The sequence below is a fragment of the Wyeomyia smithii genome, chromosome 2 (genome assembly GCF_029784165.1).
Source record: "Wyeomyia smithii strain HCP4-BCI-WySm-NY-G18 chromosome 2, ASM2978416v1, whole genome shotgun sequence".
NCBI classification, from domain to species: Eukaryota; Metazoa; Arthropoda; class Insecta; order Diptera; family Culicidae; genus Wyeomyia; species Wyeomyia smithii.
In genome coordinates, this window is record NC_073695.1 from 104,394,495 (window position 1) to 104,408,066 (window position 13,572).

General features: G+C 38.8%; 1 protein-coding gene across 5 annotated transcripts in view; it reads right to left on the reverse strand.

Moving 5' to 3' along the window:
• LOC129720907 (rho-related BTB domain-containing protein 1) overlaps positions 1 to 13,572 on the reverse strand; it is an 87,002-nt gene that overhangs the window by 42,281 nt on the left and 31,149 nt on the right. For all 5 annotated transcript variants that reach the window (XM_055672812.1, XM_055672811.1, XM_055672810.1 and 2 more), the window contains exon 2: positions 6,302 to 6,608. In XM_055672812.1, the coding sequence (XP_055528787.1) occupies positions 6,302 to 6,481 (180 nt within the window). In that variant the 5' untranslated portion in view covers positions 6,482 to 6,608. The remainder of the gene's footprint in view (positions 1 to 6,301; positions 6,609 to 13,572) is intronic.

Below are 13,572 nucleotides of genomic sequence, written 5' to 3' on the forward strand. Positions count from 1 at the left end.
ACCAATTTTTTATATGTTGCTTATTAAACCCCAAGGAGGTCTTTTTGCCTGGGAAAACAGGTCCCGCGAACATTTTTGAAAATAAGCCCCACCCTACTGTAGGGCTAATAGCAGTCTCGATCAACTAGGTTAGTTGAGAAAACTCGTTATCGATACTGTTTTTGGCACATTTTGCATGTGTAGGATACGTATAACGATACACCGTGCCTCAATGCTGAGTCGAGGAAATTTCCAGCTCGAAAAGACCCTCGACCTGATCGGGAATCGAGCCCGATATCACAACCGTGTTGGAGAACTAGCCGATCGACATCGCTAACCACAGCGCCACGGAGACCATTCAATAAATACGTAGCCCAAATCATACTCTCTAGATAACGATTGTTACGGTCAAACATGTAGGAACCTCCCGCAATGAAAATATTGCGCTCCAAACCACAGGAACAGATGGCCTGCCACACGAGATATTTCTTTGCAAACTTCGGCAGTTTAATGTGTTTGAAAAAACTGTTTGAAGTCTGCCTTGACGTAAGTTTCACCATCCTGTACCACGCAATCAAACTTCGTCAGCATCTTCACGTACAGCTTTCGCGATCGTTGTCTGGCCAACTTGTTTTGCTTATCATCATGATTTGGAGTCACATCACTTTTTGTAAGTCGACAGCTCGGCTCATTTTTTTGCTCGATTCACAATTGTAGATGACACTCCCAGCTTACTAACGTCATCTCGGACGGAAAGGAAATTTTCGTCATATTAGCGGCCTTCGGATTTTGATATTCTCCCGATCTTGTCTTTTTAGTAGTCGACAATCGCTCCTCAAACACTTCTAAAGTTCTGTCTAGTAATAATCCAGAATCACATATTGTCTTGCAGCAGCACGGAAAGTGACCGCTGCATGAGTTTTTTCCAGCGGTTCCTTTACCTAGATGCCCACTTTCTGTGGTATGAATTTCACGGTGTTTCGTGCAGTAAGTCAAAAGTTATTGCAAATGGAAGTCGAGAGGAGGGAAAAAATTCCGCCCACTCACGTTGATAACTGTAATCCAACGTGACCCGCAATAAAAGTTGCAAAAAACTTGAAAATCGCCAAATCAACCGTGTATGATGTGCTCAAACGTTTCAGGGAGCAAAAGAGCGTGGATCGAGTGCCTAAAGGTAAGCGTCGTAATGGAACATATGACTGCAAGCTGAACCAGAAGGTGTTGAGATCAGATAGTCAAATCACACAAAAATTCGCTGCTGCTCGCACTACCGTTCAAAGAATTCGTTTGCGAGCAGGAACAAGCAACCAAAGTTTCGTCACCAAAACTCGAACTCGGAAATTGTACCAGCAGGTTTTGAAAATGTGCCAAGGATGCCTGCTCATCGACGATAAAACCTACGTCAAAATGGATTTCGAACAGCTTCCTGGCCAAAAATTTCACATAACGACGTCACGAGGAGATGTTCCTGCGAAGTTTAAGTTTGCTTTTATGAACAAATTTGCCAAAAAAAACTGATGATTTGGCAAGGTATATGTAGTTGCGGAGTAAAGACCAAAGTGTTCGTGACGAATAAGACGGTGAACTCGAAGCTGTACAAAGAAGAATGCCTCAAAAATCTCGTACTACCTTTCATTAAAGCCCATGAAGGTCTTGTGAAGTTTTTGGCCAGATTTGGCGAGTTACCACTACAGCCGGGAAGTCATCCAGTTATTAACGTAAATTTTATCGATAAAAACATAAATCTACCCAACTGCCTGCAGTTCCGGCCCATTGAGAGATTTTGGTTAATAATGAAGCGGAAGCTTAAGCAAAGTGGGAAAAACGGTTCAAGACGCGACTCAGATGACCGAAATGTGGAACAAATGTGCCAAGGAAGTTGACTCTGGAGGTGAGCAGCGTTTGGTGGCAGGTATAAAGAAGAAAGTGCGAATTTTCATTAGAAACGAAGAGAAATAATTTGTATTTATATTTTTCCCGGATTATAAATGAACATAGCTTTATTACGTTGAAAACGGTTGATTTGGCCATATTTGAAAGAGGACCCTACTCTGGAAGGTCGAAAAATAATGAATTTTCATGATTTTTTTTCGGATCTTTAGAGTATAGTGAAGGGTTCGGGTATTTCAACATGCAAAATACATCTTCAAATATACCTTATTCAATATCCAAAATACCCGAACACTTCACTCTACTCCAAACATCCGAAAAACAAAAAAAAATCATTAGTTTTCAACTTTCCAGAGTGGGGTCCTCCCTTAACTCGCGACGTTTTGTCAACTGTTAACTCGTCACGTTTTGTCACATTTTTGTAGGATTGAGAGAGACTAAAAATGAATGAAACTGCGCTGTTATTCATGACAAACATGACATCCACGGTAAAACAGAACTAATCAACACTATGATTTTTAAACGTAAAAAAATGTCATTTATTTTATCTCAAGCAAATTTTAGGCAATAAAAAAATGATCATAGAACTATGAATAAATGATGCAAGTATCATAAAAAGTTCTGAGTTGAACTTTGTGGTGCGTTGAGTATATTGAGTGTGAGTCGTAATGTTTAATGTTTCTTTAAAAAAATTGTCTCATGCTTATTCCATTCGAAGCAAATTCACAATATGTCCAATACAAAAAAAAAATGCTGTATAAAATGAAAATCCCAGCTAGACAGAAAGGATGAACCAGCACGTACTCTTCCACACGCTACATCATTGTCTGGATCTCCGAGTGCTCATCAGACCAGCATAATCTCGTGACAACCAAACACACTTCTGTCGACGGCGGTTTGAAGACAAAGGAAAATCTCGGTGTACAGCAACAGCAGTCATATGCCGTTGAATTGATTTCAGATATTCGTCCACAGACCAGTACATGTCGAGCCGGAGTGGAATGCCACCATTATCATCCTAGTTGAACACCTAGCTACACCACTCGCCAACATGGAAAAGGAACGGAAGAACGTCCAAAGCCACACCGCATCACCCAGTTCCAATCAGACCGCTCAAATAATGAATGGAAAGGGCGTACCAGAGTAAAAACATAAAAATTCGATTGAGTTCTAAAAATAGTCGTATATTCCAGGCGCTTCTTCTGCATTTGCCCACCACCCACAAAGGCGACTAGGAAAACTCAACCATTCAGTGGTGCATGCTTTCGTTTCACGTTTGGCACGATAGGCAACAACGGAAAGTCCGATTTTTTCGGCACTAAGAACAATCAGGTGATAAATGGCGACTCTGTGCTGTGCCCTGGCTCCGGTATTATGAGTAGTCCGGATTTCGAAGCAGTATTGGAAATTTGCAAATCTTTAAATAAAAAAGTTAAATCCTTGTTGGGTACAAATCGTTCTTTCCCTATATTGTTGATGTTTTTTTAGTTAAAATCAAGACATTGTATCGAAATTAGAAATAAAATGTTAGTTATTGGAAACAGAATGAAGTCTAGGAAGTCAAAGAAGGTGATGAAAGTTTCACTCAAATTAGTGCTTAAATTTCCTAAGAGCAAGCCCACCAGTGGCTAAATTGAAGTTTCTAAAGCTAGTTTGGCAACTCCCACCATACGCGGCAACCGCACCGGGCGTTGCTATGTTGGTTTGGGAAATAGCAATCCCCACCTCGGGTAGTAGCGAGTTATTAAATTTGGCAACGCGATAGCAACGAGCCGAATCGTTGCTGTTTGATGAAATGTCAAACTGTTGTTTTTTTTTTGTGCTCGATAGTGAATGTTCGTAATAATATTACGAAGATGATGAGTGTTTTGAATGCGGACTCAATTGGTCGGCCTCGGAAGACGAAGTGTTTTGCCTCGCTTGTTAAGCACGTCGTAGGACGCAAGTGTCGGCATGAACCACTACTCAATTTTATTTTCGATTGAGCTGAAATTTTGCACAGGGTGTTTTTTCGGGCCGGTAAACATTCTGTAAGGTTTTTTTATTGAGATGACCATTTTGGTTAGCATTTCGGTCTGCAACCTAAACGATGCGGAAAGCTCAAATCCTCACAAGATTGGCCAATATTATTCAATAAACCTGGAAGGTTTAAGCAAATCTGCTCGGGAGTATTACCAACTATTTTCCCGTTTCGTTCGGTCGTTGTATAAAAAACCATTTTTCTCCTTTACCGCTGTTTCAATCTTCAAAAACAACCTAAGATGCGTTCGAAAGCGGCGTTGGGAATGGTCATCGGTATAGACCGTTGTTAAACTGTTGTTTTTGGGTATTTACTAGGCTGAGAGTCGCCCCGAATCTTTCCAAAAACCATTTTCTTAATCGCGTATAAGGAAATTTGTTTTGCGAAATCACTTTCTTCATCACCAGACTGCTGCGCATAGCAAGTCAGTCCCATTTGCATTTTCAGTAAAATTGAGTTATTACGCGTAAATGGTAGCTGACAATGCACAGTTTCGTAACAATGGATGAACTCATGAACTTTGTTATGAAAAACTGCTGGAAAACATCCAAACATATTGTCCCATCTCGTAAAAAGCAATGTTATAAAATCATATAAAAACGCGTTTTTCTCGGCTTGCTGAAAATGCAGGTGGGACTGACATGCTATTCGCGGCAGTAGAATCAATCAAATAATCGAAAACAATTTACGCGTTCTATATTTAAGTTCTTTTTGGCGGCAAATTTTCAAATAATAATAGCAAACTATGGGAACCGAGACAGCATGAAACACAGAATACAACTAATGACAGTTCGCCAGCCTTCAGTAGAATAGTCATTTAAGCCAACGTTGCGGGACGTGCCCAGTTTTACGGAATTACTTTAAATAAACATATAAGGATGAAAAAATTTATGTACGCACAAGTAAAAAAATCTGCAAAAGAATTATGCTATCGATAACTTGGGAGAACGGAAACAAAGTTAAAACAAAGTTATGTGAAATGGAGGGAACATTTTATGAAGTAGAAAGAACGTAGATCATTCCGGAAACGATTGACTGACGGATGAGTTGGTTATTACTAGATCCGCAAAAAATATGCGAAATACATCACAAACAAACATTTTGCCAACGCTGGCTAGTGACGGTCTTCAGAAATTGGCAACTGCCGGTGTGAAAAAGAAATAGTGGAATTGGTAATCCCCATTGGCAACGACCGGTGCGAAAATCGGTTGCTATCCAAAATAGCAACGGCCAGCGTTGTGAAAATAGCAACTCAAATGGCAACTCACCGGTGCGCTTGCTCTAAGAGTAATATTATGCCAACATTGCGATCCGAATTACATGATTTTTTTGTTTTTTTTTTTTTATTAATTCATATTCAAAGTAGAAAATTAGAGTTTTACGTAAATCATAGTTTCTTTAACAAAAATCTACATACGTTTAAACAGATGTAAAAAAATCAGCAACTTGGGGAAGTTTCCCTTCTACAAAGGTAGGTACCAAATGTATATACAAAGCATGCTTTCAATAATTGAGAAATAAGTGAACAGGGTAATGAGAAGAAGTTGAGAGATAAAGAAAAGTAACGATGCTAAAAGATTGTAGCCAAAGTGCTTAAATCCCAATGATGTCGAAAAGTCGGTATCTGGTAGAACAATATTTATGGCTATCCAATGGTTGGCAAAAATGAATGTCATCGATCCAAAAGCGAATGAAAAAAATTATAAGATTCGGAAAAAAAAGTGAAGGAAAATTTAACAGTTCGAGGCACTCTTCAACTGTTTTTCATGTTTTGGAATATACTCAACCAATCCTTTTCACCTCTAACCGGTAATTTTGCACACGGCTGTACATCGTTATGAATCACAATAAACATATTGATCGACAATATTTATACTACTGTTTAAGTAATGCGAATATAAACAAAAATCTGTACATTTAATGAATCGTGTGATGATCAAAATCACCTGCTTCCACTTAATACAGATATGCAAAAATTCTAAGCGTGGAAGCACGCTCTCGATTCAACTACGTTGTCGCTTTTACAGATGAGAACAGCAGAAACTTGTTTAACACATTATTACTAAAAGTTTTGAGTGTTAATTTCATCTACAATATTACTTCTGTGAAAACAAAACAAAAGTGCCAATAAAAATCCACTCCTAAGCCAAACCGGCGCACATTCCGATTTTGACGAATGGCGTGGAAACCGAACAACACTTTTCAAACAGATTGACGTCACACGGACTTGCCTCCGAACAGTCTATAAATGAAGCGCAAATACGTACGGGTGAATAAATCTTCAATGTTTGACGAAAACAATCCACATTCCAGCCACTCGGAGTGCACTATGAATTCGAAACAAATGGTAGCGTGCGTTCGGGAAATCGCTGCATTTCCGGATGCGTATAAATGCAGTAAACGGGTACTTACATCCTTATATATCCGATATTGGTCAATGGCCCACACGGTTGGCACATGCGTGTTGAGTAACTGCGAAAGTGATACATGCTTATTGCAGGCCCGTGCACAGATCAGACGTGTTTTGCCGACAGCAGTGTCGCCTACGAGGACACATTTTACCAATTCCTGGTGTGGCTGCTCGTTATCCATGCTTCCATTCGGCCCGAGCTATGCGTCACAGTAACGGTTATCCCAGCCTGTGGTCCTCGTTTGTGCTGAATGAGTGCTTCGACTCCAAATGAATCACGATACTGTTTGAAATGTGGAATTGGCGATTCTGTAATTGAAAAGAAATTAAAATAATTAGCTACGAAATGACATTGCCAGTTTGGCTTCACTAACACTATTTTTATTTGAACTGAGTTATTTTTCTACTTTATTCGTTGTTGAAAACTATAAACCTTATCGAAAGTTTAACTTTATCGAAACAATCAAACTTTCGATCCGCACTAGGTAGATCGACGGACTTTCTAAAAATATCCTTGCTTAGCATATCACCACAAACTGACAAAGCATACTGGATTAATCAGTAAATATATACAGAACGGCGTCCGTGCGCATATATCCATACCACAACAGCCATTTAGGATTTCGGCGTAATTGGCACTTCTAAAAATAGAACCCTCGTTTCTACCGAATGTATCGGGCTACTGGATCGGTCTCTTTTGAACGGATTCCAGTGTTTCTGGACAATACGATGAATCTACCTATTGGGTCAAACGGCATAAAATGGACCTCCAAGGTCTAACCTTCAAATTAAATGTACAATTGTAACATCTTCTAGGTTGAACTACATATTTAACATTCAGAAAAATCAGTTTAGGTATATTTATTATTTGTTTATTTGTTTGATGAACAAACACAAATTACTCTACACCCCTCTACGCAACGTACACTGATGGCAACAGATTTTGGTCAGCGACGACGCCTCTGATTGATAATGCCGGCTGCTCTGGATGATGGTGATGGCCCTCCTAAATTGGGCAAATGATTGTTTACTACTATGTTGCGTTGTAACTTGAATAACAATAGGTATATGTATAGAGCAAAGATTCTTTTTGATTGGATTCGCGTAAATTTGTTGAAAATTTCGTATACAAATAGGTTGTTATGATCATTGCGGGATCGTAACGGAACTGTTAGCGTAATTTGGATACTTTAATTGATATAATTGAGATGAAATTTTCTTGAATTAGCCTAACGGAAAACATGTGTAAAATTTGTACTTATTGATTGATAATACAAATTATATGGTTGTCGAGGTTTGTTTCTAAATATAAAAATAAACTATAAACAAACACAGAACAAGCGTTTCATTTTTTTTTTTCAAATCCTTAAGGGGCCATCCACATTCCACGTGGACATATTTTTAACGATTTTGACTTTAAACATCCTTTTTGCTTGAACCGTATACCTATACCTAGCTGCACAGACTAGTGACTAATATTATTCCATCAGAAAGCTGAGCATCACGCACGAATAGAACTCGCTTGATGAACGGAAAAGTTCGCTCAATCCTATTCTGTTTGTAATGCAATCAGCTATCGACTGGTTGTTTGTTCTCACATTCTCCCGCATTTCATAATTAACCGATTATACTGAATATCACCACACGACACACCCAAAAAAAACGTGTGAAGCCAAAAATAGCCGCCGGTAAAATGTAAAACGCCATTTGTTTATCAAAATTGCAGACACGACCCAAACCGCAGCGAATTATCTCACTCTGTTGTTTTGGTGTCTTTTTGAACCAGTAATCACCCAAAACACACCCAAAAAAACGTGTGAAGCCAAAAATAGCCGCCGGTAAAATGTAAAACGCCATTTGTTTATCAAAATCGCAGACACGACCCAAACCGCAGCGAATTATCTCACTCTGTTGTTTTGGTGTCTTTTTGAACCAGTAATTTGCACTTGTTACCGGTTAGAATTGGTTAGGGGGAAGGCAAAACACTACCCCAAACGACCCGTCGCTTACTAGGTATGATGCGTCCGCTTCGAAGGCAGAGCAGATTTGGGAAAATGTGAACTCATCATCCAACGTAACTGCCGTGATGTGCAACCAACGGAGAAATCGAATGTACTAAAAAATTGTTAATTCGTGCTTGATTTATGTGCACAGGAAATCGTTTTTTGATTGATAACTATCAATTTCATTACATTAGAGACAACACGTCACAGGGGTTACTGACAACCCGTGAGATGTAAACACAAATGTAAACTCCGTAAAATCATTGTTCATACGGCGCTTACCACCGGCAAAGGCAGCCGGTTTGATTGCCTACGAACTGCTGAAGGGTGGTCGCCATCCGCGTCGACGCCGCCGTCGTTTTTGCTTTTATGTATATGTGGCGGTAGAGTCGCGACAATATTGTTAGTGTCGATCGCTAGAACCGGCTGCTAGGCTAGTTCGCGCATATGTGCTACGATAACGCTGATTGATGATTACGACTTTGTTATTGTTGACATATACTCCCATTGTATCACGTCTACACAGCGAAATCACACTAAAGATCGCTCTGCCTGTTCGCTGGTCGCGGTTTTCTGCTGAGTTTGATGGAGAGTGACGGGAGCTTCCTGACATTATTATTGCCAACTCACTTTGCTCGCTTTGGTCGCACTTTTTTCTCTCTGCACATGTGTACAGACGCTCATGATGGTGTGTGATCCCACCACATCATGATATCATATGTACGGTGAAAAGTTGATTGAAATCAATGAAAAACATCATTGACACGCAACAAGACATGTGGGGGTAACCCGTGGTGCCGCTTTTTTTACCCGATTAACACAGGTCAGTTATCGGAAAAGTCAATTAAGTCCGTTAAGGCGCTCGTGATACTACGCATTACATTGAGTAAAGAAATAGAAATCGGAAAACATAGAACAATATTCAAAATAAAATATAATTTACAAAATGTTTGGAAATATTGAAAGCTCTATATCCAACAAAACAAATTTGTAAATCCTTCTCAGCAAGGCCTGTTCACTGAAATTCACTATAAAATAAATTATGTGTTTAAAAAAAAACTTGCAATGTGGCATAAAATATTCGAGTTGACATTTATTGCTTACTCGTTAGCATTCAATACAATACGCACAGCTACATTAACGTTTATCATTTGTATTTAATGGGGTCGTTCCTACAATAACAGTGCGATGCGTTTTTTATTAGCTAGCTTGAACAAATCTGTGAAGCACGATGTTTGTTGTAAATCTATAGTATTTATGTTGACAAAACAATAATTAAAAATAAGTATCAAAATTTGTGAAAATACCCGGTAGCCATTTGATTGTTTTCAAATTATTTATTTATGATGTCGAAAACATACAGAACAATTGACGCTCCTTTCTACCTGAAAATGAGCAAATAATAATGCGCTATTCTTGACTTGACTTACTCGAAAATTGGCTAACTTATTAAATTGGCTAACTAAGGAATCACATTACAACTACGAAGTCAATCAAATAGTACCTAATCTTCAATCAGTAAATTATTAAAGTTTTAAATGCAAACGTCATATTGATATTTTTCGTGTGAATACTCAAACATTTCGTTTTTTCCTGTTTGCTTTTTTTCTGAAAAGAAAAATGCTATAAACTTGGACGTAAAGTGTGTCATGGATATTGAAAAAAAAACCTTTTTGTAGAAAATTAAATTTTCTAAGAAAAACCAGTAACATTAGTTTAGTGAAATGTGGATACCAAATACATTCAAATGCCATAGAGAACTTCCATTTCCTACTAAAAATCTCATTGACTCTACTAAGGAAAAGTTACGAAATATAGCTCGATCTAAAACTTCAAAATTTAGTTGTAAACAGTTGCCTTCCAATTTGGTTTATTCGCCAATGCACAATGGTCCAGAAACCGAATTTAGGGGGAAATTTGGGTCTAGAACTCTATAGCAACATTTTAGAGAAAAAATTTCTTCTACAAAGTTGTTACATACGATAAAGCGCTCATTGAAAAATTATCAAAAATTAGGGTGACCAACATTTTCGATGCAACCAAGTATCTAACTTTTTTATCTTTGTAGATAGAAGAAAAATTTGTTCTACAATGTTATAGCTCCATTAATTTTAAGTAACTTTGTAAAAAAAAATTTTCTCTATCTTTGAAAACAACAATTTTCAATTTTTTTCTATTTCAAGTTTCATCTCAAAACTGTCTTTGAACGACTTTTAGAGCTTTTAAAGAGAAACAATTTGCAACGCTGACATCGTAAATATCTCAATTTTACTCAAAGTTATTAATATTTTTCATCAAAAAATATGCATTTTTCATTTGTATCTCATTCATTTTGGGGCAAACATAAAAAATATCTCTTGGTCTCATTTTGAAGGGCATACTTGACTCTATAAATGGAGGAACTTTTAGAAATATGTTATTTTTTTAATTTGAGTAAATTCAAAAAACAAGACGAAAATTTCAATAATTTTATACATTATGCATATAAAAGCACCCAGATTTATTTTCTGGTATTTTTTCTTATAACTAGACGTAATTACCTTTAATTTGACTCAAAAAGATCGAAAATCGATCAACTGGTTCAAAAGTTATGAATTTGTTCAAATAAAATACATCGAATATAGCCGTTTTTTATGGTCACCCTATCAGTCAGCAGAAAAAAACTGACAGCTCCGTCAGTCGAACTCTAACCTTGATAACGAAAACAGTGAAGCTCGACATCGTGCAACAGTTCGTGGACACCAGCAGAGGCGACTCGTGGCTTTTGAACCTGCCTGTTCAACTACAACTTCTGAAAATCGCAGTTTGAGCACAATCGCAGTAATCACAATCATGTCCGCGCAAGTCATTCTATTTGTTACCATTTGAAAGTGAAACTAAAAACCAATAAAAAATTAACATGAATTTGCGTTTGAAATATATTTTTTGTCTGGTGTCCCCGTGTGCAATGGTTGCACCTATGTACGAGTCGCCCCGGACACCAGATACGCCCGTCTGGCATCTACAACATCTTGGCACTATTAGACAACAATTAGAGCATCGACGGAAAGCCCGGTTCCGGGCGGCCGACGACCCTAAGCGACAACAAGCTTTAAAGGATGCTGAAGAGGAAGAACCAGAGAAAAGTTGCTACATCGCTGCATGCGCTTGGCCGGAAGGTCGGTGCAACCGGCCAAACAGTACCTGGCGATCATAACCATACATGTCAGGAAGCGGCAATCTCGTCCACTGGTCTCGGAGTTGCCAGCAATTACGCTGCGGCAGCACCTGAATAAGATGGTCAAGTCAACTTTCCCGACGAATCGCGACGTGGTGGTGGTGATCGACGACGAGACCTGTCTATTGTACTTCCCCCACGAAGGAAGTGAGCACCGAGGTAAAGTTCATTTTACACAACAAGTTCCCCAAGAAGGTGCTGCTGTGGCTGACAATCAGCGAGAAGAGGATGTCAAAACCACTCTTCTTTTGCTTCGGAAGGGCCGTGAACGGGGAAATTTATAGTACGAAGTGCGTCGTTCATTAAATACCTTAAGACCAAAGACGCGGTGTTTTGGCCGGATCTAGCATCGGCCCATTACTCGGAGCGATCATTGGAGGAGATGGAGCGACTGGAATAACGATGTGGTACCCAAGTTGGCGAACCCGCCCAACGACCCGAAGACGGTTTCTGGGCAAACCTGAAGCGTAAGATCTACTCGAACAATTTTGTAATGAAAACTAAGGTAAGTAAGAGGTTGAAAAATAAAACGAAGAAAGAACTCAAGAACATGCCTACACGCATGTATTCGTCGCCATGGCGAATGCTCCAGTTAACTGCTGGAAGATAGCTCGCAAGGGCGTACAATTTTTTTGCAAGTAAGGTAACATAATTACATTCCATGAAAAATTTATCAAACTAACTTATCTATCATAGTTATTTTTTACCACCATCCGAAAAAACATCCGTTTTTTGCGCGTTATCTTCAAAAGAAATTTAGGGCATGAAAAGCCTCAGAGAATAAAATATCTAACTCCTCAGTCTTGTACTTTGGTGAAATTGTGTTTCAGTAGAGTAGTAGATAATGTTCTCGCGGAAAAAATTTCCAAATACACTTTTCCTCTAACTCCTGTTGTTTTGGAGATATAACGATTCATATTAGACTAGTCCTCAGAATTAGATTTTTTTAATTATTTAAAAAACTGTACTATTCATTAGGCAACTTGTATATCATCAAAATACACAACTTTGTAGAAGACACCAAAAAGATAGCTTTTACAAGGTAATTTATCACGGTTATTTTGAATTTGCCGCAAAAAGACATATTTTGGCAATAATTGGTTATGTGTAGAACTATCTTTTTCGTGTCTTCTACAAAGCTGTGTGTTTCGATGATATACAAATATATGCTAAACATTGTTTCTTGCTGAATACTACTGGTTTATAGATATTGAAAAATCCAATTTTATGGAATTGTCTTATATAAAACTTTGTATCTCCAAAACAAGAGAAGTTAGAAGAGAAATGTGTCTAAAGCAAAGTTTTTCGTAACAATATCATCTACAACTTTACTGAGAATACTGTTTCTGCGAAAGGCAAGACTAATATCCGAATTAAAACTTAATGTCGTTCTTTGAGGCTTTTTATCTAATAAACTTTTCTGGAGATAGTGTGGCAGTAAAACAAGTATTGGAAAAGTAAATAAAACACTACAAGGTATACAGCCCTAGAGTTGTATGAAATGGTGACGTGGGACTAAACACTGTAATTAATTACAGTAACACACGACGCACGAAGTTGACGCTGTACAAAACCCTGATAAGACTGGTAGTCCTCTACGGGATCGAGACAACAACGCTTCTCGCAGAGGACCTTAACGCTCTTGGAGTTTTCGAACGGAAGGTGCTGCGGACTATCTACGGTGGAGTACAGACGGACGACGGAGAATGGCGACGGCGCATGAACCAAGAACTGCACACCTGGCGAAAGTCAATAGGTTGCGGTGGGCCGGTCACGTCGTAAGGATGCCGGACGACAACCCTGTGAAATCACTTCTCTTCAGCAACCCTGCCGGCACCAGAAATAGAGGGGCGTAGCGTGCACGATGGCTCGATCAGATCGAAGGAGACTTGCGGGTGATGAGACGCCTGGGGAACTGGCGAAACACAGCCCAAAACCGAGCAACATGGCGACAAATTCTTGATACAGCACGAGCCACCACGGCTCTCGTATGGTTGGTAAGGTAAGGTACAGACACAACAAATTCGTTTGTTCAATGATTTACATATTTTAA